The following is a 23945-nucleotide window of genomic DNA, read 5'->3' as shown; positions in this document are numbered from 1 at the left end:
ATGAAAACGTGGTACCGAGTGCTTGTTGACTCACTGGACAAAATGCATATCCTGGGCGCTTGGACATCCCCTCTTAACAAGACAGTCTGCCCTCGAGAAATATAAATCTTGTGGGAGAAACAGACAAAAACAAAAAACCTTGATAAATAAACAACTATAGAATATTATTTTAATTTTTAAATTAAAAAAAAAAAAGTGTTGGGTTCCAGAAAAGGAACAGAGTAATTTACGTTTGTGGATGGGTTGGGAGAGACCCTCAGGCGGCCTGTCACCCGGGGAGGGAACAGGGCACGAGCATCAGCCGGGGTGGGAGGCGTGCCCGACTGTGTCCCTGACCACACCAGCACTAACCAAATGCTGTGCATCAGTATTCCCAATTTGTAAAATGCTAAAACAACCTTTTTCGTAACTGCTTTCTTTTGAAAATGCGTTTGGCCTCTTCGGGATATCTGAGTAAAACCAGCCCACTGTGTCTGCTTTCAGAATTCTCAGTTACAACCGTTTGAGATGTATTCCTCCTCGAACCTTCGATGGACTCAAGTCTCTCCGATTACTGTAAGCATCTTAGGTTCAACAGAATGTCTCGTATCTCAGGGATCTGAGTTTTGGCTCGTGATTTTTAATGATTTAACTGCTTTTTTTGATTCTTGGGTGTTTTCATATCTATACGTTAGGATTTACTACAGATTTGGAAATAGGAAAATTCTTATCTCTTCCTGTATCACTACCCAACAGCTTTTATTTGGGCCTCACCACATTGGTGCCATAGTCATTTATTGGGTAATGGGTAATAGTGAGATGTATGTTTTATAGAGATCCAACTAATTTTGAACGAAATATAGGAAATTTTAATTTCTTTAAAAATTATATAATCAATGAGTACATTTTTTACTACTAACATTATTTTATTTTATTTTTAATTTTTTTTTTATTTATTTATGATAGTCACACAGAGAGAGAGAGAGAGAGAGAGAGAGAGAGAGAGGCAGAGACATAGGCAGAGGGAGAAGCAGGCTCCATGCACCGGGAGCCCGACGTGGGATTTGATCCCGGGTCTCCAGGATCGCACCCTGGGCCAAAGGCAGGCGCTAAACTGCTGCGCACCCAGGGATCCCCACATAATTTTAAATATATGAAATGAAACATGATTCCCAATCAGTCTCCTCCCCCAGAATGAACAGTTACAACAGTTTTATGTTGTCATCAGGTCCTCTTATATATGCATTTATTTTTAGATGCTGATATGTGTATACACAACAGCTATATACCGTATAAAACCATACATTGGATTTGTTCTTGTTCTGTCCTTGGTTAATTTTTACTTAACAACGTGCTTTAGACTATTTCCATTCCATCATATATAAATATTTCTCAGCTATTTATCTGGTAGAGAATATTCCATAGGATGAGGGAACCGTAGCTTAATCATCCTCATCTTTAACTATCACGTGTTGGGTTTTGGTTGTTTGGTTGGTTGGTGTTGTTTTGTCTTTGAGCGGGGATGGGCAGAGGGAGAGAGAGAATCATAAGCAGGCTCCACACCCAGCGCAGAGCCTGACACAAGCTCCATCTCCCAGCTCTGAGATCACGACCTGAGCTGAAATCAACAGTCAGACCTTAACCGCCTGAGCCACCCAGGCGCCCCCGCTGTCACGTGATTTGATTCCAGATTTTCATTATTCCATACGGTGCCAGAGTGAATATCCTGCACGTCCATCTTACTGTCAGGTGTACTGTGAGGTACCAAAAGTAACTGTCAGGTTTCCCCCCAAAAACCAAGATTTGTTAGTTTACAAATCTATGCCCCACTGACTGTGTTTTAATAGAGTCCTGCTACGAAGCTCTCTGGCAAATTGTGAACGGCGTTGATCCTTTCACTTTTGTTCTGTGACCGTCAGAGTATCTATCTTAGAGCTCCTATTTCAAAGCACTCTGGCGAATACTGAATAATAATAATAACTGTGACAGATGGAACGTTACTTTCCCTTCCTGTTTTAATTTGAAGTTCCAATAATTAGAGTGTTTGTGTCAAATTTTTTAATCATTTGTTTCTTATTCCATGAGCCTGATCATATAATTTCCAATTTTCTGTTGGGTTCCTTGTCTTTTTATTGATATTTATGTCTTTATGCATCGACTTCTGGATTCTAACTTTGCAGGTCTTTTTACAAAAGAGTTAACCCTTGTCTCTTATGTGTGTTGTAAATATGCTCCGTTCTGTTCCTTTTGTGTTATTATCTTTCATATTATGGATGTATTTTGTGTCGTCAAAAATGTATCACTCTCTTCCTTTATGGTTTCTGAGTTTTATATGGTGCTTTGAAAGCCTGTCCCATCCTATGTGAATAAAGGGAGCTCTTCTCAATTTTCTTTTCATACATTTTTAGTTTTGTTTTTACATTTAGCTCTTCAGTCTAGAATTGATTTTATGCATATGTGAAGTAGGAACTAACTTTCTGTTTTCCCAAATAGATGTGCAGCTATTCCAAGATTATGTATTAATAAAGAGATCGTATTTTCTGTACCGATTTAAACTGCTTATTGTAAACACAAGTCTCATCCATGAATGAGAATTTTTCTGAACTCTCTGACATGTAAGAAATTTAATATTGCTTTTTTTCTGTTTTTAGTTCATTACATGGAAATGACATTTCTGTTGTGCCTGAAGGTGCTTTCAGTGATCTCTCTGCATTATCACACCTGTGAGTACCTAGTTTGTGAATGTGGGTTTAGGGTCAAACTCTCCCTGGCAAGTGAGTTTGAAACACACAGTCCTTTGTCACACCTTTTATTGTCGCATCATGAGATGTGGTTGGTTCCATCTTTAAAGAAAATGTGAAGATTTTCAATCTCGATACGGGGCTTTCTGCAAGATAGCCTTAATTTGTCCGTCTGGCCCTTACTCTCCATTAGCTAATGGAGTTGAATTCTCTTTGCGTAGCTCAGTGTCTTCCTACAAACATGACTCTCCAACTTCCTGTCTGTGTCTTCTCTGAACGTTCTCCGAGTCTAGAACACCAGCTCCCTTTCAATTCAGTTGGCCCAAACCTTGTATTTCCCAGGTGACATTCTTCTTTTTTTTTTAGTGATTTTTTTAATAAATTTATTTTTTAGTGGTGTTCAATGTGCCAACATACAGAACAACACCCAGTGCTCATCCCATCAAGTGCCCCCCTCAGTGCCCGTCACCCAGTCACCCCACCCCCCACCCACCTCCCCTTCCACCACCCCTAATTCGTTTCCCTAGGAGTCTTTCATGTTCTGTCTCCCTTTCTGATATTTCCCACTCATTTTCTCTCCTTTCCCCTTTATTCCTTTTCACTATTTTTTATATTCCCCAAATGAATGAGACCATATAATGTTTGTCCTTCTCCAATTGACTTATTTCACCCAGGTGACATTCTAAGTGTCATGTCCTTTATGAAGCCCTTCTTGAGTTGCTCAAAGTGGATTCATTTATTTAGCAAATATTAGTCAGCACGGGCTGTGGCACCCTGCAGAAATAGAGATAGATCAAGACGTTATAATAGGTAGGGGAAACTGCTGGTAAAATGTTTTTTTTTTTTTTTTTTTTTTTCTTTGTGCTCTGTCTCCTAGCAGCCTGTTTGTATCTCCTTATTTTGGGGAAGTACAATAAAACAACATAATAAAATATGTCATGAATGGAGTCCGAAAAACTCCTTTGGGCCAAATTCCTTAATTCCATTATTTATAGCTGTGCTGTTAAGACCATGGCAAACACGGAAGGAAAATCTGGGGACAGATTTTAGGCTCTAAAATTTGGTTAGGTCAGGGCAGGTCTCGTTCAATAGCAGGCAATATCCATTGCCTGCCAGTCCCCCAGAAATTGCCTGCCATCGTATCTCTTGGCTTGTCCTCCTCTCCCAAACCCACTACATCCCGAGAAGATACATTCAGAAGATTGCGAAGGAGGGATGGTCAAAGGATAGGCAACAATAGTCATGCTATTATCTGAATGTGCTTTATGGGGCTCTGATAATCACTGTAGGTTTTTGGTACGTGTGTCTATCAGACTCTTTGGTGCCAGCTGTTAATGTCTCTCTCACCAAACGCTAGGGTCCCAGGAGGCAAAGCCTCCACTCCTTCAGGTGTGAACCCCAGCACCTACCTCACAGTCCACACGGGAGACACTCCTGCTCAGAGTCCATGGATGTCTTTGTGTGAGATACAGCGTGGTGAAGCCGCCTAGCTCAGGGGTGCAGGACTCGGTACTGTCTTCCTGTCATCATCAGGAAGAAAGTAGTCACTCTGCTAATATTAGGGTGATTTGTCAGAAAAGGCCTCTGAAGGAAGATGCTGGTTGGGCTAAGCAAAACTGCTCCTTCTGCGAGCACCCCCACTGACGGTAGGAACAGTTTGACTTGTCCTTGCCATGTGTCTGGTTCTGTCATATATTTCTTTTATGCATTTGTTTTTGATTCTCTAGATCATAAAGAGCCCTGCTCCATTTACTTTTTCCACGTGTCCCCGTGCAGAGCAAGGACTTAGCAAATGTCAGTAGAGATGCCATCAAACGACTCAAAAAACATCATTTTGTGCCTTTTTAATTTAAAAGAGAAGCTTGAATCTGAGCATAACGTTCCCCACACTCCAGTTCTTCATGAGAGTTGGACATTAAAGCTGCTACAGTATAAAGTATTACGGTTTTACAAGTATATTTTGGGACTTTCCTCATGAAAGAACATGATGAATTTTGCTTAGACCATAGACCTAGAAGCATTACTAATCACAAGTTAATTAAAAATCGGAATTAATCCATTTTTAAATGCCACTGTATGCATCTGCTACTTGTGCCAGGCTTGACAAGTTTACAAAACCCACAGGTTACCTTCTCTGGCCTCAGTTTCTCCATCTGTAAGACAAATTTATTAATACTATTGACCTCTTAGAGTTGCTATTTAGGATTAAAGGAGGTCGTTCATATAAATGGCTCAGCAGCACAGTCCCTGCATTTCAGTGCTATGACTATTAGCTATCTTTTTTGTTTTCCATCACTACTATTGCTTAGGGGAGTAGGAACCAAAGTTCTAACATAAAGGACGTTATAAAGGGACAGACATCTAGTGAAGGTCCAGATCCACTCTGGTGAACTAGCTCTATGCATCTTTATTATTATTTCATATCCCCTCTTTTTTAAAAAGATTGATTGATTTATTTATTTATTTATTTATTTATTTATTTATTTATTTATTTATTTATTTATTTATTTATGGGAGAGAGGAAAAGAGCCTGAGCAGGAGGGGAGAGACTCTTAAGCTGACTCCCTAGTGAGTGCAGAGCCTAATACGGCCCTTGGTGTCAGGACGCCCGAGCCAAAACCAAGAGTTGGAGGCTCAACCAACTGGGCCACCCAGTCGCCCCTTGTACCCTTTCTTATCTCTGTGCCTTCACACTTACTGATCCTTTACCCTGAAACATCCTTCCCAACCTTTCCCATCTCCTTGAATCTACCTGTGTAAAAAGCTCAGGCTTTTAACCACTGGTCTCCCAAAAAAGTTACCCTCTGTTCAAGGTCACCTTGTAAATACTTTTGCTGTAGCACTTCTAATGCAAATTTTGTGCGTGTTTGAGTTTGTGCCAGTCACCTTCCCAGAAGCAGTACTTTGGGGTTAAAAATAACGTGGTATTTGTAGTTGGGTCCTGGAGACCTGGCATAGTGATCGGGTCCTCCAAAAATAATTAGTGAATGAGGGAGAAGTTATTAACCTGCGTGGTGGGGGTGGGCTTGCGCCCAAAATGAGCCCATCTTTGCAAATACGAGAACATCTTGTGGAGCCCAGTTAAATTTTAAGGCCAGTGACAACCCCCTGAGTCTCAGCTGCATATAATTCAGGAAAAATGGGAAATCCCCGATGTGTACGTTTTCTTCTAAATTGTTATCAATTAAAAAAAAATGTTATCAATAACTCCATAGGGATTTTTCTACTGAGCATCACTTTGAGTTCTGTTCCTTTAGGAAATAACAAGACATCCATACTGTGTGTGTGTATGTGTGTTTGTGCTATTGTTTTCCAGAGCAATCGGAGCCAACCCCCTTTACTGTGATTGCAACATGCAGTGGTTATCGGACTGGGTAAAGTCGGAATACAAAGAACCCGGGATTGCTCGCTGTGCCGGCCCCGGAGAAATGGCAGATAAATTATTACTCACGACTCCCTCCAAAAAATTTACATGTCAAGGTACGGTTTTCTAACCACTTTCACTTCTGTAAATAAATTTAAGGAAATCACTGTATCAATTTAAAAAGGAAACCACTGCTGCGAGGCTTCGAAGGTACAGGCGGAAAGCCCCTCACCAGTACCTCCTGGCGCCACCCACGCGTGCACAGCCCTGAGCGGTCACCTGAGGAGCCCAAGTAGAGAACCTGGCTTCTCAAATAGATTGCAGGAGTCATTAGTGGGAAATGCCTCTTAAGTTTTCTTTAAAATGTACGGAAAAATGAAGAGTACACGATTTCTGGAACTTTCTCTCATAGCCTCTAACACATCAAATATTTTGCTTTTGCCTTATCTGAACGTGTGTGCCCTGCTCCTAGGGCTGCCAGGGCCCTGTGGCTTCCTGATGCCAGGTAAGGGGAAACGAGCCCTCCCGAGCGTTCAGGCCAAACCTTCTGACTCACCTGCTGTGTTGATGGGGGTGTCCCTTGCTTGTCTGAATCCCTTTCTTTTCCCTGTGTTTCATGTATTTGCGGATTCTGAATAGTGCCTTAGTAACAAATGCTTTTTTTTTTTCTATGTGTCCAATATAGAGAATCTAAATAGAATGTAAATGATAACAGACCTTGTATTTCCACAAGAACTGAAATGACACGCTACTCACAATACCTAGAAAATATTGAACTTTTTTTTTTTTCAGTTAACTTTGTTTTGTATATAAAACTAAATCGTAGCTATCATGGACCTTAGAGAAGCGCACGGTACGATCTTGCCTTCCGAGGCTTGCAAACCTAGCTGAAGAGATAAATTGTCCACACCTGGGCATTTTAGGTAGAAAAAAAAACATCTGGGGAGGTCGTACTGTGCAGTGGGTCATGGTGTGCATTTCTAGCTTTACGTTTCAGTGGTTAGATAACCTGACTTTAGTGCCTTAACCAGCTCATGCCTCAGTTTCCTCATGTGTAAGCACAGATGATGATAGTACATACTTGAAAGTGTTACTGTTGAGATTAAAAAAGTTACTACGTGTGAAATTAAAAAAAAAAAAGTAAAGAAAATGCCGATTGTCACAGAAACAGAACAGAATGTTAGATTGCAGGGATTGAGGGATGCGGGAGATAGAGGAAATGGGGAGATAGAGGTTAAAGAGCACAAACGTTGAGTGGTAACAGTAAGTTCCAGGGACGCCCGGGAGGCTCAGCGGTTGAGCATCTGCCTTCGGCTCAAGGCATGACCCTGGGGTCCTGGGTTCAAGTCCTGCGTTGGGCTCCCCGCAAGGAGCCTGCTTCTCCCTCTGCCTGTGTCTCTGCCTCTCTCTCTGGGTCTCTCATGAATAAATAAATAAAATCTTAAAAAAAAAATAAAAGGAATAAGGCCCAAGGATCTAATGTCCAATGTGGTGAGTATAGTTAATACCCCAGTATCACGCTGCACACTTGCCGAGAAGCCTTCTCACCACACGCACGCAGAGGTTAACTGCGGGAGGAAGTGGAGGTGCTAGACACTTTGACCTTATTGATCCTTCCACAGCGTATGTGACATCACGTCACCACATCGTACCTTTTAAATATATGCAGCTGTATTTGTGGGTCGCTCCTCGGTACAGCAGGGGGAAAGCTTAGTTGAATTAGTGTGTGCAAAACACATTACCCCACACCGAGTAAGCCCTCCGTGTAGGTTGCCTGGCAGTGTTACCGTCATGACCTTTCAGAACACCAACCAAGCCACGATATAGGACACGCAGTTTACTGATCAAAGGAGGAGTTTCCAAAAACTACACTCCCTTGAAGCCTTTTTTTTTTTTTAATGGCATCTAATGTTTTTTCATAGCCATAAATGGCCGCAAATGATGTCGCTTGCAGCACATTGTAAATACTGACATTTTGAAACTAAACTCTTGCAGGGGCTCCTGGGCAGCTCAGTGTGTTAAGTGTCTGAGTCTTGATTTCAGCTCAGGTCGTGATCTCAGGGTCGTGAGATCGAGCCCCGGGTCAGGCACCGTGCTGGGCGTGGAGCCTGCTTAGGATTCTCTGTCTCCCCCTCTCCCTCTGCTCCTCGCCCTCCACACCCTTAACGAAAACAAAACAACTCTTCTATTCTTCTTCTAAATGCATTTGATGGAATTTAAATGTCAGAGCCAATTTATTTATTTTTTTAAATGTCAGAGCTAATTTAAAAGAGACAAAAACAAGATCCTCTTTAGATTTCACATTGTTCTTTTTTTCCTTGAACTTCTGTTTTTCTCCTCGAGTTTCTATTTCCAGTACCTCAGCAAATTGTCTTATTTTTTGCTCCAAAAGTATCTATAGAATTTGAATTTTTAAGATGTCCTGCCACCAAAAGTCTTTGAGTCTTTAAATTTTTTCTTAAAACTGAACTGCTGTTAATACTCATGCACCGTTGCTTGGGATGGCATAATTATTTATCAACGTGTTAATGTTTTTTATTAAAAATTGAAAGTACAGTTTTCTTGGAAGTGCCTCTCTGGGATTATGTGCACTGATTTCAAGAGGCTTTGCAGATCACTGACATTTCAAATTATTCTTTTGTAACCACAGGTTACAAAATATCTTTGGGGGCAGTGCCCCACAATTCCTGGTGTCTGGAAAGGCATCTCGTTGTTTTAGAAAGTGGAGGACATTGTCAAGTGGGAGATGGGGACAGAAACTGGCACTAAAACTTTCTCTTAGGCATTATCATTGGGCAGATGTGTTTCAGAAAGATTATATGGAGAATTTGAGAAACTATAAAGTGATTTTCTTATACTTCTCCTCGCCCAGGGATACATGCTCTCCATTCTGAAAAATGCTAGTGCTTACCTATGTTTCTCAACGTTGAGAGTTCCCTGGAGATACTACTTTAAAAAATGTTTCATGATAATATAAATTTGAGAAAAGCTACATACTTATATTCAATTCTCTGAGGGTCATCATTCACAATCATTTATTAAATGTCCTCAGAAGCCCGACATGTGCAACAAACATACGCACGTACATAAATGACTGCTTAACTCAAGATATAGCTAACTGATTTGACCTTTTTTCCCCTTTAACAGCATCTTGTTTAGTTCTTAGTGTGGCATGATTGGAAATAGGCTTGAGGGAAAACGGGTCTGGATCAGGGATGCCTGGTACAACTTTCTGCAGTGGTAAAATTGTTGCATATCTGTGCAACTACAGTAGTCACTGGCCACGCGCGGTTGCTAAGAGGTAGCTGATGCAACGGAGGAAGTGAATTTTTAATTTTATTAAGTTTGACTTTAATGGGAAAGAATCAGGTGCAGCCACTGGCTACCATGCTGGATAGTGTGGTTGCTACAAAAGCTCAGAGGAGGAAACTGTGTCAGAGGAGAGTGGCTGTGAAAAATTTAGTGCAAGTGCATCTAACTAAGCCACTTGTTGGGGCAGGCTGTCAGGTGTGAGCACGGTGCTCCCGGAGCAGAGCCATATTGTAGGAAAATGCTGGAACTGTGCTATTCATCTCAAGTCAGCAGGTTGCATGTATTTCCAGCTGTACCCTAAACTAGATAGCGGACCGCAGAGGGTGTAGGGCAGGCGACAAGAAGTGTAGACATTCAGAACTCAATAAATAGATTGTAATTGCATTTAGCAGACTTTAAGATTTACTTGGTTTTTCTATAACTCAATGTACTTTTAGAGTGATAGCGGACATTGAAACTTATCATGCCCTCGGCCAGCATATTTCGCTATTTGTCAAAATATTGCAAAGTTTCATTGTCTTATTAAGATTCTGCTAGTTGCCAATTTATGACAGTTCAGGCTGCATCTTCGCTGCTGCTACTACCACTACTACTACTCTACCACTACTACTACGACTACTACTACTACTACGACTAACAGCTAATATTGAATGGTTTGCATTATGCTGAGGATCTGACTTAAATCCTTATCTACTGTAATCTTTATATCACTCCTAAAGTAAGTACCGCTCTTTCCCCATTTGGGAGATGAAAATATTATAATTTAGAGAGATTAGATAATTTGTTCAGAAGCACTCAGCTGCTAAGTAGCCAGAATTTTTGATTCACTGACCCCCAGTGTTTACCACTGAAGTTTACTTTATAATTTTCAATGAAAATATTCTCAAAACAAATCATCAATGTAAGTAAGAGAGCCATTCTACTATTGAAACATACTTGGAAAATGAACGTTTTGAACCACTTTCATGTGCGTTGCTAGAAATAGTTATTCATAATAAGTGTGTTGGTAGAAGGCAAAGTACTCTAATCTACTAATTAAAATAATTCACTCTAAGAAATCTACTGAGTTTTTGAGCTAACATGCCTTATGAGCTTGAAAGCAATAAAATGACACTTCTTTAAATATTTTATAGTTTGAGTTTTTAATATTTTAACTTTTCCCATAGTTATGCCAGTTTAATATGTTTAATTTTATTCATGGAAATCATGTAAGTGCATGCTCCTAATATTAAGATTTGTAAATATGTAATTTCAAATTACAGCAGGAAGATGAATATCCTTTAATTGAAGATATGTTTATATAGCTATATATAAATATAATTTAAATGTTTTCTCTGCTAGGAAAGGCTAGGCTATTATTTTGAGTAATATATTCAGTTAACAGTTTTTATCCTACATTTTTCAGAGTACTTTCTTTATTGTATAATATAGTTTCGGGGTACAATAGAAATAAATAAACTGGATGAAATAGATCATCAGAGAATATTAAACACCTGAAAAAAAAAAAAAACACCTGGGTTAGAACACTCTTGAGTGGGAGGTAAATGGTCATGACTTTTCTTCATAACCCAAATGTCCAGTCTTCATCTTTTACATATCAGATGATGCTAAAATGGTCAAGGAATTGGTAGAAAGCAGAGATTTTTGCCCTCCCCACGAAATGCAGAATATTGTTAATTTCTGAGAACTTCTTTATTGCTCTTGGCTCAGAAAGGTTTAGCTACATAGACGACTAAGTTGTTCACTTTTAATTTGACAGACATTTACTAAACACTTACATGTGCCAAAATGAACAGTCTGGTGAAAATGAATGATATGTCCCTTCTTTCATTCACCGGATGTCATGTGAGTTCCTGTTACGCACCAGACGCAGTTCCAAGGAATTGAGTCTCTAGTTCGTGCCGTAAACAGGACGTAGAAAGATGTTGGTCTTCTAGAGTTTATATTCTACTGATACATTTAAACAGATAATCTCAAAACAATATGGAGATTTGACAATAGAAACATAGGTATAAGATACTAATAACATATATCCAGACCAAACAATCATGGGGTTGTAATGGATACCCCCAGGTCCATCAGGGCTTCAGGAGATTCTGATAGTGAGTCAAAAGGAACTCAGATAAAGGATCAGAAAACCTGGAACCTTTTCATGTCTTAAGATTACCAACAATGCATCACCACATTAATAATGTCTTCCACTAATTTTATATGTTAAGATTCCTCTAGGTTCCAGAATTCCTTGGGGAAATTCCACATCTCTCAGCAGTAACATTGTAATACTATCCCCCCCCCCCCCCCCCCCCCAGCAAGATCAACATCTTCCTTTTAGGGAAGTTCTTGACAATCCTGAGATCTTTGTTTTGTGTCTCAAAATTACTGGTTGATCCTGTCCTTAGTCATTTAGGCAATTAAATAATACAGCCTAGAGGTGCCTGGATGCCTCACCCAGTTAAGCATCTGGCTCTTGATTTTGGCTCAGGTCATGATTTTGGGGTCCTGGGATCGAGCCCTGCATCGGGCTCTGCACTCAGTGGGGCGCCTACTTGGGATTCTCTTCTTTCCCACTCCATCTCCCTCTGCCCCTCTCTCTCTCTCTCTTTCTCTCAGATAAATAAATAAATCTTTAAAAATTTTAAAATTGTAATAATGTAGCCCAAACTAGAAGCAATGAAAAATTAACTAGATCCATTTTGAAGTAATACTTAAAATTTGATCAGATCCTTTTTACATTTTCAGATTTATTACCACCAGCACATAATTATAATTTTGAAATAAGCTTAGCTTTTTTGGGATTATGAATTGCTCACTGGCCAAGGAAAACATTCAGGTTTGTACATAGTTACTTGCCAAAAAGCACCATCTTTAAAAAACAAGCAAGGACTATTTTTCTGTTTTCTTTTTTTCTTTTTTTTTTTTTTAACAAGACTCTTTTTCATTATACTTTTGAAAACTTAAAACACTGGGAAATTTTAACAGACATTAATTTTAATAGGGGATGAGAACCAGCAATTCATATTCTGTTCTTAAATATCATACATCCATATTCAATCTATCATAAAATCCCATAAAATAATTATTATTGTTCTTTTCCATTCCATTGTGACTCCAGAACATTTATTGGCCTGAAGTCCCATATATATATACCAAATAGCCAAGCCTAGTGATTCCAGAGATGGCATTATGCAGCCTTTACGTTTTTATTAAATCATTTATGCAACTCAAATTTATAAGACCTTAACCCCCTATCATGTGTCGACCATCTCCAACCCTACAGTAAAACTACAATAATTCCAGCGATTTCTATCTTGCCAACTTCAGTGGCTTACTTTTAGTCATCTTTGTTTTTTGTCTTAGACATTGAGCAATACTGCTCTTTTTTTGTTTGTTTGTTTTTGTTTAAAGATTTTGTTTATTTATTCATGAGAGACACAGAGAGGCAGAGACACAGGCAGAGGGAGAAGCAGGGTCCCTGCAGGAAGCCTGATGTGGGACTCGATCCCAGGACCCCAGGATCACGCCCTGGGCCAAAGGCAGATGCTCAACCACTGAGCCACCCAAGTGTCCCACGAGACTGCTCCTTCTTGTACATTCTCTTTGCTTCCTTCTTCATTCCTTTGCTGACACCTTTTTCTTACATTCTTTAATGTTGATATAGATGAGGTTTTCTCCTACCCCTATTAAATTAACTGATTTCAATACCATGACCATGGCTTTTCTAATGATCTCCAGATTTAATATTTCCATGCACCTAGTGAATTCCTCCCCTGTGTAGGCTTGCAGAAACTTAAAACACATATTCCAAAACCTGCATTTTCATTTCCCACATCCTCTTGCAACTGCATTCTGTAGTTGATATATGCATGTCTCTACTACTGAACTGTAAGTTTTTCCAGAAACTTCGATGTTTCACTTACCTTTGAACTCCCCAGACTTAGCTTACTTCCTGGCATGAAGTAGATCCTCGATAAATATTTGATAAATGAATGACTAGTGATGGAATGTTGTTAAAAATATGCATTTGATATTAATGCTTAAGAAATGCAGTAATGTAATAGCAAGTGAAGCTTAGAGTTTTGGGGTTTTAAATAAGAACCTTCTTTTAGTTAATTATGCCCAACATCAAATACCCCCTACATTTTTCCTGAATTGTCTTTGATGTACCTTTGACTTTATACAAGGGCAGTGCTAGAGGATTCTCTTATTTGACTTAGGTTTCCAAGGGATGCCACAATGAAGGCAGACTCTGGGATATAGTTAGAAATTTGTGTCTGGAGCTTTTAGTAATAAATCAAAGTGAGAATGCAATTCTCAGTGGGTGGCGATATTGGTGTCAGGTGCATAGCGAGTGATTTCCGTCCAGTAAGCAAGTCTGCCTACAAGCTTTAATGGATTTGAGGTCCAGCAGTTTGTCTGTTAAAGATTAAAGTAACTGGCAAAGACAAATTGTTAACCAAACTTTTGGCTCATTTTCCCTTTGAATTATTAAGCTAAACACACTTCCAATCCATACAGCTGATGCTGGAGGGCTCTCTTAAGTCCAGACCAAGTCTTAAATCACCCTAGTTATCCTAGACTGCCCTCCTTCATTTCAGGGACATAGTAAACATGTATAGTCCTTTTTTTTTAAAGATCTTTATTTATTTATTCAGTAGAAACACTGGGAGAGAGGGAGAGACACAGGCAGAGGGGGAAGCAGGCTCCCTGCAGAGAGCCTGATATGAGACTCGATCCCAGGACCCTGGGGTCACGACCTGAGCTGAAGGCAGACGCTCAACCACGGAGCCCCCCAGGTGCCCCAACATCTATATTCCTGAAACTAGTTTTTGTTTTGTTTTGTTTTGTTTTTGTCCTCTGTGGCTCACATCCTTACAAAGGCTAATGTGCTGGCAATAATTTAAAATTTCTTGAGACTAAACTTAGGGCAGGTGGAAAGATTGAAGATTGGTGAAGTTGTATCAGCAAGGAAGCTGCAGTTCCTTGCCAAGCAGCAGTGTAAGAACAAAAACTCTCCTCCTTAACGTTGCAGTGTTCCTGGTGGCTGTGCATGCCAAATTTGCAACCCTGGTTGCAGTCCTTCAACACATAAAATCATTAATGCTGGGTGTTGTTACCCAGTGAATAATGATCGCTCAGTGCCCCCTGCCATTCCTCCATGATTCTGATAATTATAGTCCCTACAATTTTCCCAAATTTCAGCACCTCCTGGCACGGACAGAAGGTGCTCAGTGAAACCTGTAATGAATGAATACATAGCAAGTTCTAGTTTGCCTTAGTCAGTGTTAAAATTGGAGCAAACAAGCGGAGGAAGATTTCCTTTCTCCTTCCAGGTAAACCACCCATGTTCCTTTCAGCTGCCTACCTTCTTTGGAAGCCTCGGGAAGACGGTCTGAATTTGGCTGGGGTTTCTGTGCTTGCTCTCACTTTACTCTGTACTCAAAACTCAGTATCCTTTCATTTAACACTGAAAGCAACCCATTGAGACGACCACCACTACTCTAACTCCACACCCGTACTAACGAATCGGGCTTACTAGTTTAGCTTGATGGACCTCAGACCCTCTGTCCAAGACTGCTTGTGTTACAATAAGGGTCTTGTCCAATTCCTGTTCCTGGACATCTTCTTTCGTCTGAGAATAATTAAGTATGCAAAATTCTATATGTGCTGGTTTTCCCCTAAAGAGCCGTCTTCAGCATCACTCTTTAGCTCTGATATCATCTCCTTGTTATAGAAATGGATTAAAGATGTCGATCCCCTTGAATAAGAATTTTGCAGAAAAGGACCTCAGAGAAAGTATCCTGGGTAGAAAATAAATCACAAATTGAAGGCAAAAAAAGAAAACGGAAGGTAGACTTAGAAGAGGAACGATATACTGGTGGGAAGATGAATGAGAGGAGAGAGCCAGATACAAGGGATATAATTCTGAGGGCCTAGTAGATAGAAATGAGCAGATTTAGATAAACCAGGTGGGCATGAAAATCACACTATAGGAAGGATGTTTAGTTTGGGAGAATCACAATCTAAATAAGAAAATGAATTAAGTAAAAATAAATAATCATATCACTTGTAAGGTATTTGGGGGATATTAGACACTATTTGGAATTGCTGTATCTCACAAACATCTTTTGAATTACCCCTTTACTCACACTCAGGAACTAGAAATAAGAAATTATCTTTGAGAAATGGACTTTAAAAGAAAGGTTTGAAAAAGGAGAAGCGGATAGAGTGGTAGCTGGAGTAGTCAACTTTATGAACCTGAAGAACTTAGAACTCAGTGTGTTATTTTATTTTATTTTGTTTATTTTATTTTTAAGATTTATTTATTTTTTTGTAAAAGACACACAGAGAGAGGCAGAGACACAGGCAGAGGGAGAAGCAGGCCCCATGCAGGGAGCCTGATGCAAGACTCGATCCCAGGACCCCCGGGCCACGCCCTGAGCCAAAGACAGACACTCAACCCCTGAGCCCCCCAGGCGCCCCAGAACTCAGTATTTTAGAACTATAATCCCAATTCTGATGCCACCAAAACAGTTTGCAGCTTTAAGAAATATATTGGGAAAAGCCAGCGCACATGGGAAAGGCTGTTATTTTGATTCCTTTATCTAAACTGAATATATATGAGGGGACAATGATCTCATTTGGTTTGCCCATAAGAAATTCTAGGTAATGAAAATAGTTGAGCAGGATTAATTATATAGGAACCCAAATTTGTCCCTGGGGGAAAAAAAACCTGGAAAAATTAGTGCTTATTGGAGAAATTAGTGCTTATTGATTAACATATTAGATACAGTTCAGTGGATATGTATTAAATCTTGGCTCTGTGCTAAAACAGTCTCCTTCAGCCTGGCAGTGTTGTTATCTCCATCCTCTGTTACATGCTTCAAGATGTTTTTAATTGTTTTTCTTGAAACAATTTCTGGTTCCTCATCTAAACAATCAAGTGTAATTTTTGAAGAATGTCACATTTCCACAGAATAAACAACACAACTGCCAACCCTAAACTCCTCTATTCAAACCACAGTCTTAAGAGGTTTAAAGCACAGAAATAGACCACGAGGCAATCTTCCTCAAGGTCTTGGGAAGTGGCCAGATGAGTGTTTATAGTCCTCATATTTGCTGATGTTCTGTTTTGCTTGTGCACATTCTTAGCTGTTTCCCCCTGTGGCTTTTTTCCAAATGAGATTCTTCTTTCTTCTACCCTAGCCAAGTGCCCACTACTTCCTTTTCTGTTGCTGATTTCAGGCATGATAAGGTTGGCCAACACAGGGCTATTCATGGTGGGGTGTTATCTTAATTCAACTCCTTGCTTTAACTAACTGTCAGCACTTATTTCTCCAGGGTGCTTAATAGCTAAATTTATTTAATAAACAAGTCAGGGCGGGGGTGAGAAATTAAATGTCTCTGAGCATCCCTTTGGTATTAATCCCAGCAATCTCCCAGCTGTGATTTGATAGAAAAAGCTGCATTCGTTACTCTGGTTACCAAGGGGAAATGCAGGGGACACTGGCAAGGTCTCCCTAGTGACGGAGGTGTCACTAGAAGTACCCGCCACCCCTCTCCATTGATAAAGTCATTCCCCAGACCTGTCGTCCATTTCCCAGCGGCTTAAGAAGAAACAAAATAATTTCTTAAGAAGAAATTATTTTGTAGAAATAATTTAGGGTTCTTGTTAATAGAAAAAACTGACCGATACAGAACACTCTCTTCCTTCGGATTTTATTCCAAAGCCATTATGTGAGTGTGTTCTGGTATTTTCTAGGGTCAGGGAGTAAGCACATAGATATGAAGAGTCCTGAGGCCTACCGTGATGACTCACATTTTCTTTCTGTTCCCGTCACTAACCCCGTTACTCACAAACATACCCTCTAACCTGTAGAAGAATTCGATGAGAGCAGACGTTTTGGGGTAGAGGGAGGTACCTCAGAACGTTAGGTCAGGGAGAGTGGGAAGAGGGGCAAGCTGACAGTCAACTCAGATAGCTTCGCTGGAAGTTACGTGGGATGAAGCGCTCAGCTGGAATGATCGCTGCTTGCTCCAGCGGGGATGAAGAACTACTGAGATGAGGCTGAGGACAGAAACATCATTAACGTTTGTGTTACTAGATAGTTGAGTTTGATATGTGTCATCTATTTGATTGACGTCTATATTTGATTTTATTTGATTGACAATATATGACATATATTTGGTATATGTCACCCTGATTCTGTCCTCATCGGTTGCCAAGAGGCAGTCTAAGGAGCTCTCAAAAATACGGACGCACGTAGCATCGGTGGAACGTAATTTTATCGAAGACAGTACAATTTCCGCATTGTTAGCCATTTATGGGATGAATATGTGCAACCAAAGGAAAGTGGCTGCAAATGAATCTGCCTTTAATCTAAACCTTTCATGGATCAGGAGGTTTTTTTTTTTAAAGCGTGTATCCCGAAAGGTGAGATCGCAAGTGAAGATTATGTCTACGGTATTTCCTTTGTGGAGGGGAAGAGACAGAAATCTCACCTATCACAGGCCTGCGCTAATGTGTCACCACACTGAACCGAAGGGATCTGAGGGGGAATATGATGGAAATTACATTTTTGGTTTATTTCCAGTGCACCGTGTTCTATCTCCTGTATGGAAAGAACACTACTGAACTAATGATAGCCAGGCAGGTGCATACTGTTGTATTTTTAATTGCACTGACATATTTCTATTTATGCATTGAACTTGCCCGCACATGCCCCAACACCCGCTCCCCCAGACGGACCCACACGAAGTCCTCTTTGGGATCAGTGGTGTGCTCGTCCATGCAAGTGGGCTAAAGTTAAGGTGCAGGCAAACCACAGGATGCATCCACACAGGCTAGTTGGCCCATGAGGGGATTGACCTGTGATATGGGCATCACTACCGTCGGATCCGAACCACTTGGGTTCACAGTCCATAGTCCCGCTCTGACACCGGGCACTCTCACCAGACCTCAATGAGGTGCTCTCCTGTTGCATTCTTGAACATTATCTGATGATGCTAATTTTGGTTTTATTCATGGAAGAGAAATACATATAGATATGTGATCAACACTTTTCATACAAAATCTGCTATATTAAGGCATTTAAATAATTCAAGAGAACTGAAAACACAAAGCATCGGTTTCTTATATTTTTTAATTAATTTTCAGGTCCTGTGGATATCAATATTCTAGCTAAATGTAATCCCTGCTTATCAAACCCATGTAAGAATGATGGCACCTGTAACAATGATCCAGTCGACTTTTATCGCTGTACCTGTCCCTATGGTTTCAAGGTAAGTAGAACCTTTTGAGGGAGCCATGGTCTGAAAACACAACTTTCTTTGGTGGGTCCTCATTATTCTGTTGTGTTTTCTCGATGTACTGAGATCTCCTCTGTTTACTCTTGACTTGACTTGGCCATTCCTTCTCCAGGGGCAGGACTGTGATGTCCCAATCCACGCATGCATCAGTAACCCATGTACACATGGAGGAACTTGCCACTTAAAGGAGGGAGAAAAAGATGGATTCTGGTAGGTCACTCATCTAGAATATTCTTTCTGAAGCGTTGGAGCATGAGTAAGCAAACATTCATTTTCCTTTCAGGTCAAGGGGTATTATTCTTAACGCCGGAAATTTATTTCACAAGAACAATATAGATTAGTCCTTCTCAGAGATACTGTAATATAAAAAACAAGTGGAGAGATTACAGTATTCTCAGCTCAGGATGCTATAAAAAGCAAGAAATGTTTAAGACATGCAGGTACGTGCATTAGGATTCACGCAGTCAGATGAGGTCAAGACAAAGTAGTAGTTCTGTTATGCTAATTAATAGCCAGGGGTCTCCTACTTCAAGTCCTGAATTCATCTGTTGCTTTGTGTATTGCTTTAACAGACAGTGTGTAATGATAAGCTGCAGGTCCCACGGAAACAGAAAATTAATGATTCATTTCCAGGCCACAAAATGAGGAGACAAACATGCTGTGAACATTTTTAATCTGGAGTTATTTAATCGTACGGTACAATTACTTCAGATGTATTTCATGAATTATGAAATAGAGTTCTTATAATGACAGTAATCATTTCACCTAAGAGTGTTAATCTACTGCAAAGCTTGTTAGAAATACCACTTCTTATTATAAAAATTCTTCAGCTCTGCGTTCCATTATGAAATGGTCGCGTTTCCAGTACGACTACTCCCCAAGATTATTCTGATACGTATCGAGGTGAAGTATACGATGTTTTTATTGTCATTGAAAAACTATATTTGTTGAGACTTGAAGAGAACGTGTACACTTTATGGTGACAAGGAAGATGTAATTTAATTTTCATATTTTTTTGTTTTGAGATGTGGAAGACATTACAGCTGTGGTAGGAGATAGTGTCATTTTTTTAAGTCAGAATCAGTGCCTCCTCATTTATGAGCAGAGAAGCATGAGTCATTTTATTAGAGCACAAGTTGATATTAAGATATCTAGGGCTGTAAACTTTGCTTGTGTTTTAGAGCTGCGAATACATTGGATTTATTGACTTACAGGACCATGGGGCCATTTGCCATCTTGCGGCCCACGTAAATTTTCTTTTTAAATTGTTTCTGACTGGATACTACCTTAAATCCATGCTTACTACATGTCATTTAAAAGCATTTTAAAGTTCAGTTTCTTACAGTTAAAACCTCTGTAATTGATGAGAATGTTTAGCTTTTTTTTTTTTCAGTATTCAGACCATATGACTTTAAAATGCAGCAAGAACATGTCTTTTGCCTTCTCTCCCCTCCTGGCGTTCAGGTGTATTTGTGCCGATGGATTTGAAGGAGAAAATTGTGAAGTCAATGTTGATGACTGTGAAGATAATGACTGTGAAAATAACTCTACGTGTGTCGATGGAATTAATAACTACACATGCCTTTGTCCGCCTGAGTACACAGGTAGGAAGAGCAGGAAATTCTGTGCCGTCAATAGGGTCTCTGTTTGAAAGCATCATTGGCAATGTGCTGTATTTGTGTATTAAGCCATTGTATTATTCAATAACCGGTAGGTGTTCCAAAACTAGATGCAATGTGAATAACAGCTAAGGAGGGTTTCAGCCAAGCCAATGAAAGACGAAGCAGGCTCAGAACACAGGCATCTACGTAGAGCCACACTCTCCAGCAGAAAAAGAAATGATCGTTCTGAAGTTTTCAGACCACAGTTACGTAACATTTTCACGTAAAGCATTTCTCCCATGCAAACCGACCCACCAATACGTAGGTGAAAAGGGGGCATTTTTTTCACATTGTCAAAACATAATTAGGCATTTGAGATGGCTCGTGTCCATACTTGTGTTTTCCCTTAGTAACTCATGTCCTTCTAAATAAAACATAATCAGGAAGATACTGAGCACTTTGGATAATCATATAATTACCACCTTTTTTTTTTTTTCTTTCTTCCTGACATTTCGTATCTGGGGGTGACATATTCCGTTAAGTCTTTCACAGCAGGTAAACTTCCCTACACAAACCAATTTGCTGTAAGGGCAACATCAAGTTTAGACCTCCCTGTTATGTCAGATTATCTGTTCTGATTGGTTTTGGCGGCTCTGAGTTACAATCTTGTTTCTTAGCAATAAACCACTTCATTTTAATGTTGTTAGAGAAAAGGGGAATGTTACAGATTTTATTTGTAAGAAAAGATGGGGAAGTAGAGTTGTCACTCTATCCAAAATCACCATTCTTATTTTGATGACTATTTTTCCTTAACCCTACACTTGTCTACAATTTTAATACATAGTTAAGAATATCAGAGGGTAGGATAACTGTGTGGATGCTGAGGTTAACATCTCTAAACATGAAAAGATGAGAGCACATCTGTATGATTCACTTTCCCAGGGATTTGTTAGAATAGCATTGAAATTTAAGCTTTTATGGAATACTCAAACTTTGAATTTTAATAAGTACTTTCTTGGTGGGAAAATGCTAGATAAAATAAAAGCATTCTGTTTTGACATCCCAGACCTGTTTGCCTTCAAACCTGTCTTTTCCATGATACGTTTTTTTTTTTTTACACCAGTGAAGCATATCATATGATCTGCTACGTGTCTACTAGAAATCTGAACATGTTGTATCATAATTGTTCCATGATATATGTGGAGCCCTTCGGCCCCTTAGTGGCTAGTTTGAATTCCTCGATATTTCCCATTAATAGAGGATAGCAAGTATATCCAGTAGGTCTCCATTCTCACATGGTTGGGGAGTTTAGATGCCACATAACTTTCACATTTGCACTCACATTACATGTGTCACACCTCCAAGACTTGCCACTGACCTGCACGCACAGGTCCTGGAGCCCCGGGCGCTGCCCTGAGAATCTGAGTTTTGTTGACTGAGCTGATTTAGACTTGTACAGGAAACCCAGTGTTTGCACTAAAATCGGTACCTGTTACCCTCTTAGGATAGAAGAATTCTGTTTTCCTATCATGGCTCTGGTCATTACTGGAAGGGCTTAATTCATTTAATTTTGGTAGCCTCTTTAAACTTATCTGCACTGACCTGGACAGATCGGACCCCAGCAGCTCAAGCATACCTGGGTTCGCCCGTGTGCTCCTGAGCACGAAAATCAAGAATTGATCTATATCCCCTCATGAGAACCTCAGCTTGAAAGCACCATGTATTCAGTTCCTACACACTGTTTTTTTTTTTTTTAGGATAATTTACATCAGGTGGCAGCTCTTCTCAGTTGGTTTGGAGGGGTCCCCCTGCTTTGGCTGTAGATTTATTGTATCTTATTCCTTATCCATTTCTTTTGAGTCTTATTTTACCTTCTCTCCCTTCATTTTCCAAGCTTCCTTCCAGCACCTGCTCCTCTTGAACATGTTTTCTCCATCCTAAGTGATTTTGTTCAGTGCCACTTCCTCTGAGAAGTGTCATGAACCCTCATTTCCATCTGTCCAATCACTTCATCTGAAACATATCAACCCCAAAATGTAGCAAAACCCCTTTTGAGCCAAAATATGACATCTGTAAAAGCCATCGTGTGGAAATCTGCCATGACTGTCTACCCCAGAGTCATGGGGCTCTCAACAAGAACTGAGACTCTGACATGTTTTTAGCCATAGCAATTGCAAATACTGGCTTGCCTTACTTTGGGCAAAGGATGAACAAAAACATTGAACTCACTAGAAAGCTCGCAGCATACAGCACATGCAGACATTGCCCCAGTAACTGGGCTGGGTCTTGTGGGCAACCAAGAGCTTGACAGTGGGCATCAGAGCAGGTATCTCTACCAGGCACATTTGTCACTCATCCATTAGCTGTCGTATTTTTGTCCATATGTGAAATGAGCTCATTTACAAAATATCAAGCAACCATCTGCAGATTTTGAAATCGGTGGCACATAAATGGCCTTTAATTATAGGAAAGCATAAATCGGACTCTAGAGTTTCATATCATGCTTCATCCAAGTCTGTAGTGAGGGGGGAATTTTTTTGTTGTTGTTAATAATATGGCTGTATTGTTTAGATTTAAGATTGGAATCTGATTAATGAGTAGGAGACCTGGGAAAAGAAACCCCGGCTGTGCTCAGGGAATATAATCATGTTGTCATTGCTTAAAAATCATTCAAGTCACAAGTTGCTTTTCTGTTTGGAGATGTTTTGCTCTATACCGCCAAAGGCAGACAATGAGAAAGTGAACTGTTGAGCAGGAACAAATAAAATTTCATGGGAAAAGGCTGTAAATTATTATGGTGAAAGGTCTTAACATTTGGCACCCGTGTCAAGAGTCAGAAATGGACATAATGTTGTTAACAGAGAAAATTCAGAGATCTGCAAGCAGTCTGACAGAGAACTCATGATTTGATGGGCAGGCTCTAAAATGGAGCTAAAAATATCCAAAACAAAATGAACTGCCATTGGGAAATTAAATTTATTTAAACCCTTGTGACCAAAACATCCCAGTAAATAGTTATTGATTTATTAAAGGAGAAAACTCTCTGTTCTTTCCTCCTGCAGGGATTGACAACATAAATTTTAAGGGTCAATATTGTTTTTTATTATCTAATCCTTGCTCTGCCTTCCCCACCAGAGCTCTCAAAACTATTCTTTTCTACCCAACTCAGCGTATTATCTATCCTCCTAGTTGTGTCATATGACTGTTGGTAGCTAGTATTTTTTGGATGAGATTAATTTTTGGAAAGTTTAATTCACTGTGATTTTAAATTAACATTAGTATGTACAGATTCAGGAGGTAGGACTCTGGAATTATTAAACAAATAACTTAAAAATTCACTCTAAGATTTTAATTTTAGCTTGCGAGATCGTTTTTGTTTTTCTTTTAATCATTACTATATCCTTCCTAAAAACAGCACATACCTTGGAGAAATATTTTCAAGGAATCCCTCAAATTACCTAAGCTCAAAACCTATAAAAGTAAAAATTGTAAACATGGCATCCCTGCAACATTGTCATCTATTCTTAAGCTCAGGTATGAACTTAGGTGTTGAGTTGAAAAATATGTTTTTGCACAGCTCACAGGAGTCAGAACCCTGGATGAACTACATCAACGTTATGTTTCTTAACACTGTTCTCATGG

At 39.7% G+C, this 23945-nt stretch overlaps 1 protein-coding gene across 5 annotated transcripts in view; it reads left to right on the top strand.

The window, feature by feature from the left end:
* SLIT2 (slit guidance ligand 2) overlaps positions 1-23945 on the top strand; it is a 347237-nt gene that overhangs the window by 284415 nt on the left and 38877 nt on the right. For all 5 annotated transcript variants that reach the window (XM_077881285.1, XM_077881294.1, XM_077881275.1 and 2 more), the window contains 6 exons: positions 484-555; positions 2631-2702; positions 6037-6200; positions 18551-18675; positions 18815-18912; positions 20167-20306. In XM_077881285.1, the coding sequence (XP_077737411.1) occupies positions 484-555; positions 2631-2702; positions 6037-6200; positions 18551-18675; positions 18815-18912; positions 20167-20306 (671 nt within the window). The remainder of the gene's footprint in view (positions 1-483; positions 556-2630; positions 2703-6036; positions 6201-18550; positions 18676-18814; positions 18913-20166; positions 20307-23945) is intronic.

This window comes from Canis aureus, chromosome 2, assembly GCF_053574225.1.
Source record: "Canis aureus isolate CA01 chromosome 2, VMU_Caureus_v.1.0, whole genome shotgun sequence".
Taxonomy (NCBI): domain Eukaryota; kingdom Metazoa; phylum Chordata; class Mammalia; order Carnivora; family Canidae; genus Canis; species Canis aureus.
The sequence above is the reverse complement of the archived record's forward strand: the minus strand, read 5'-3'. Positions and strand labels throughout refer to the sequence as shown.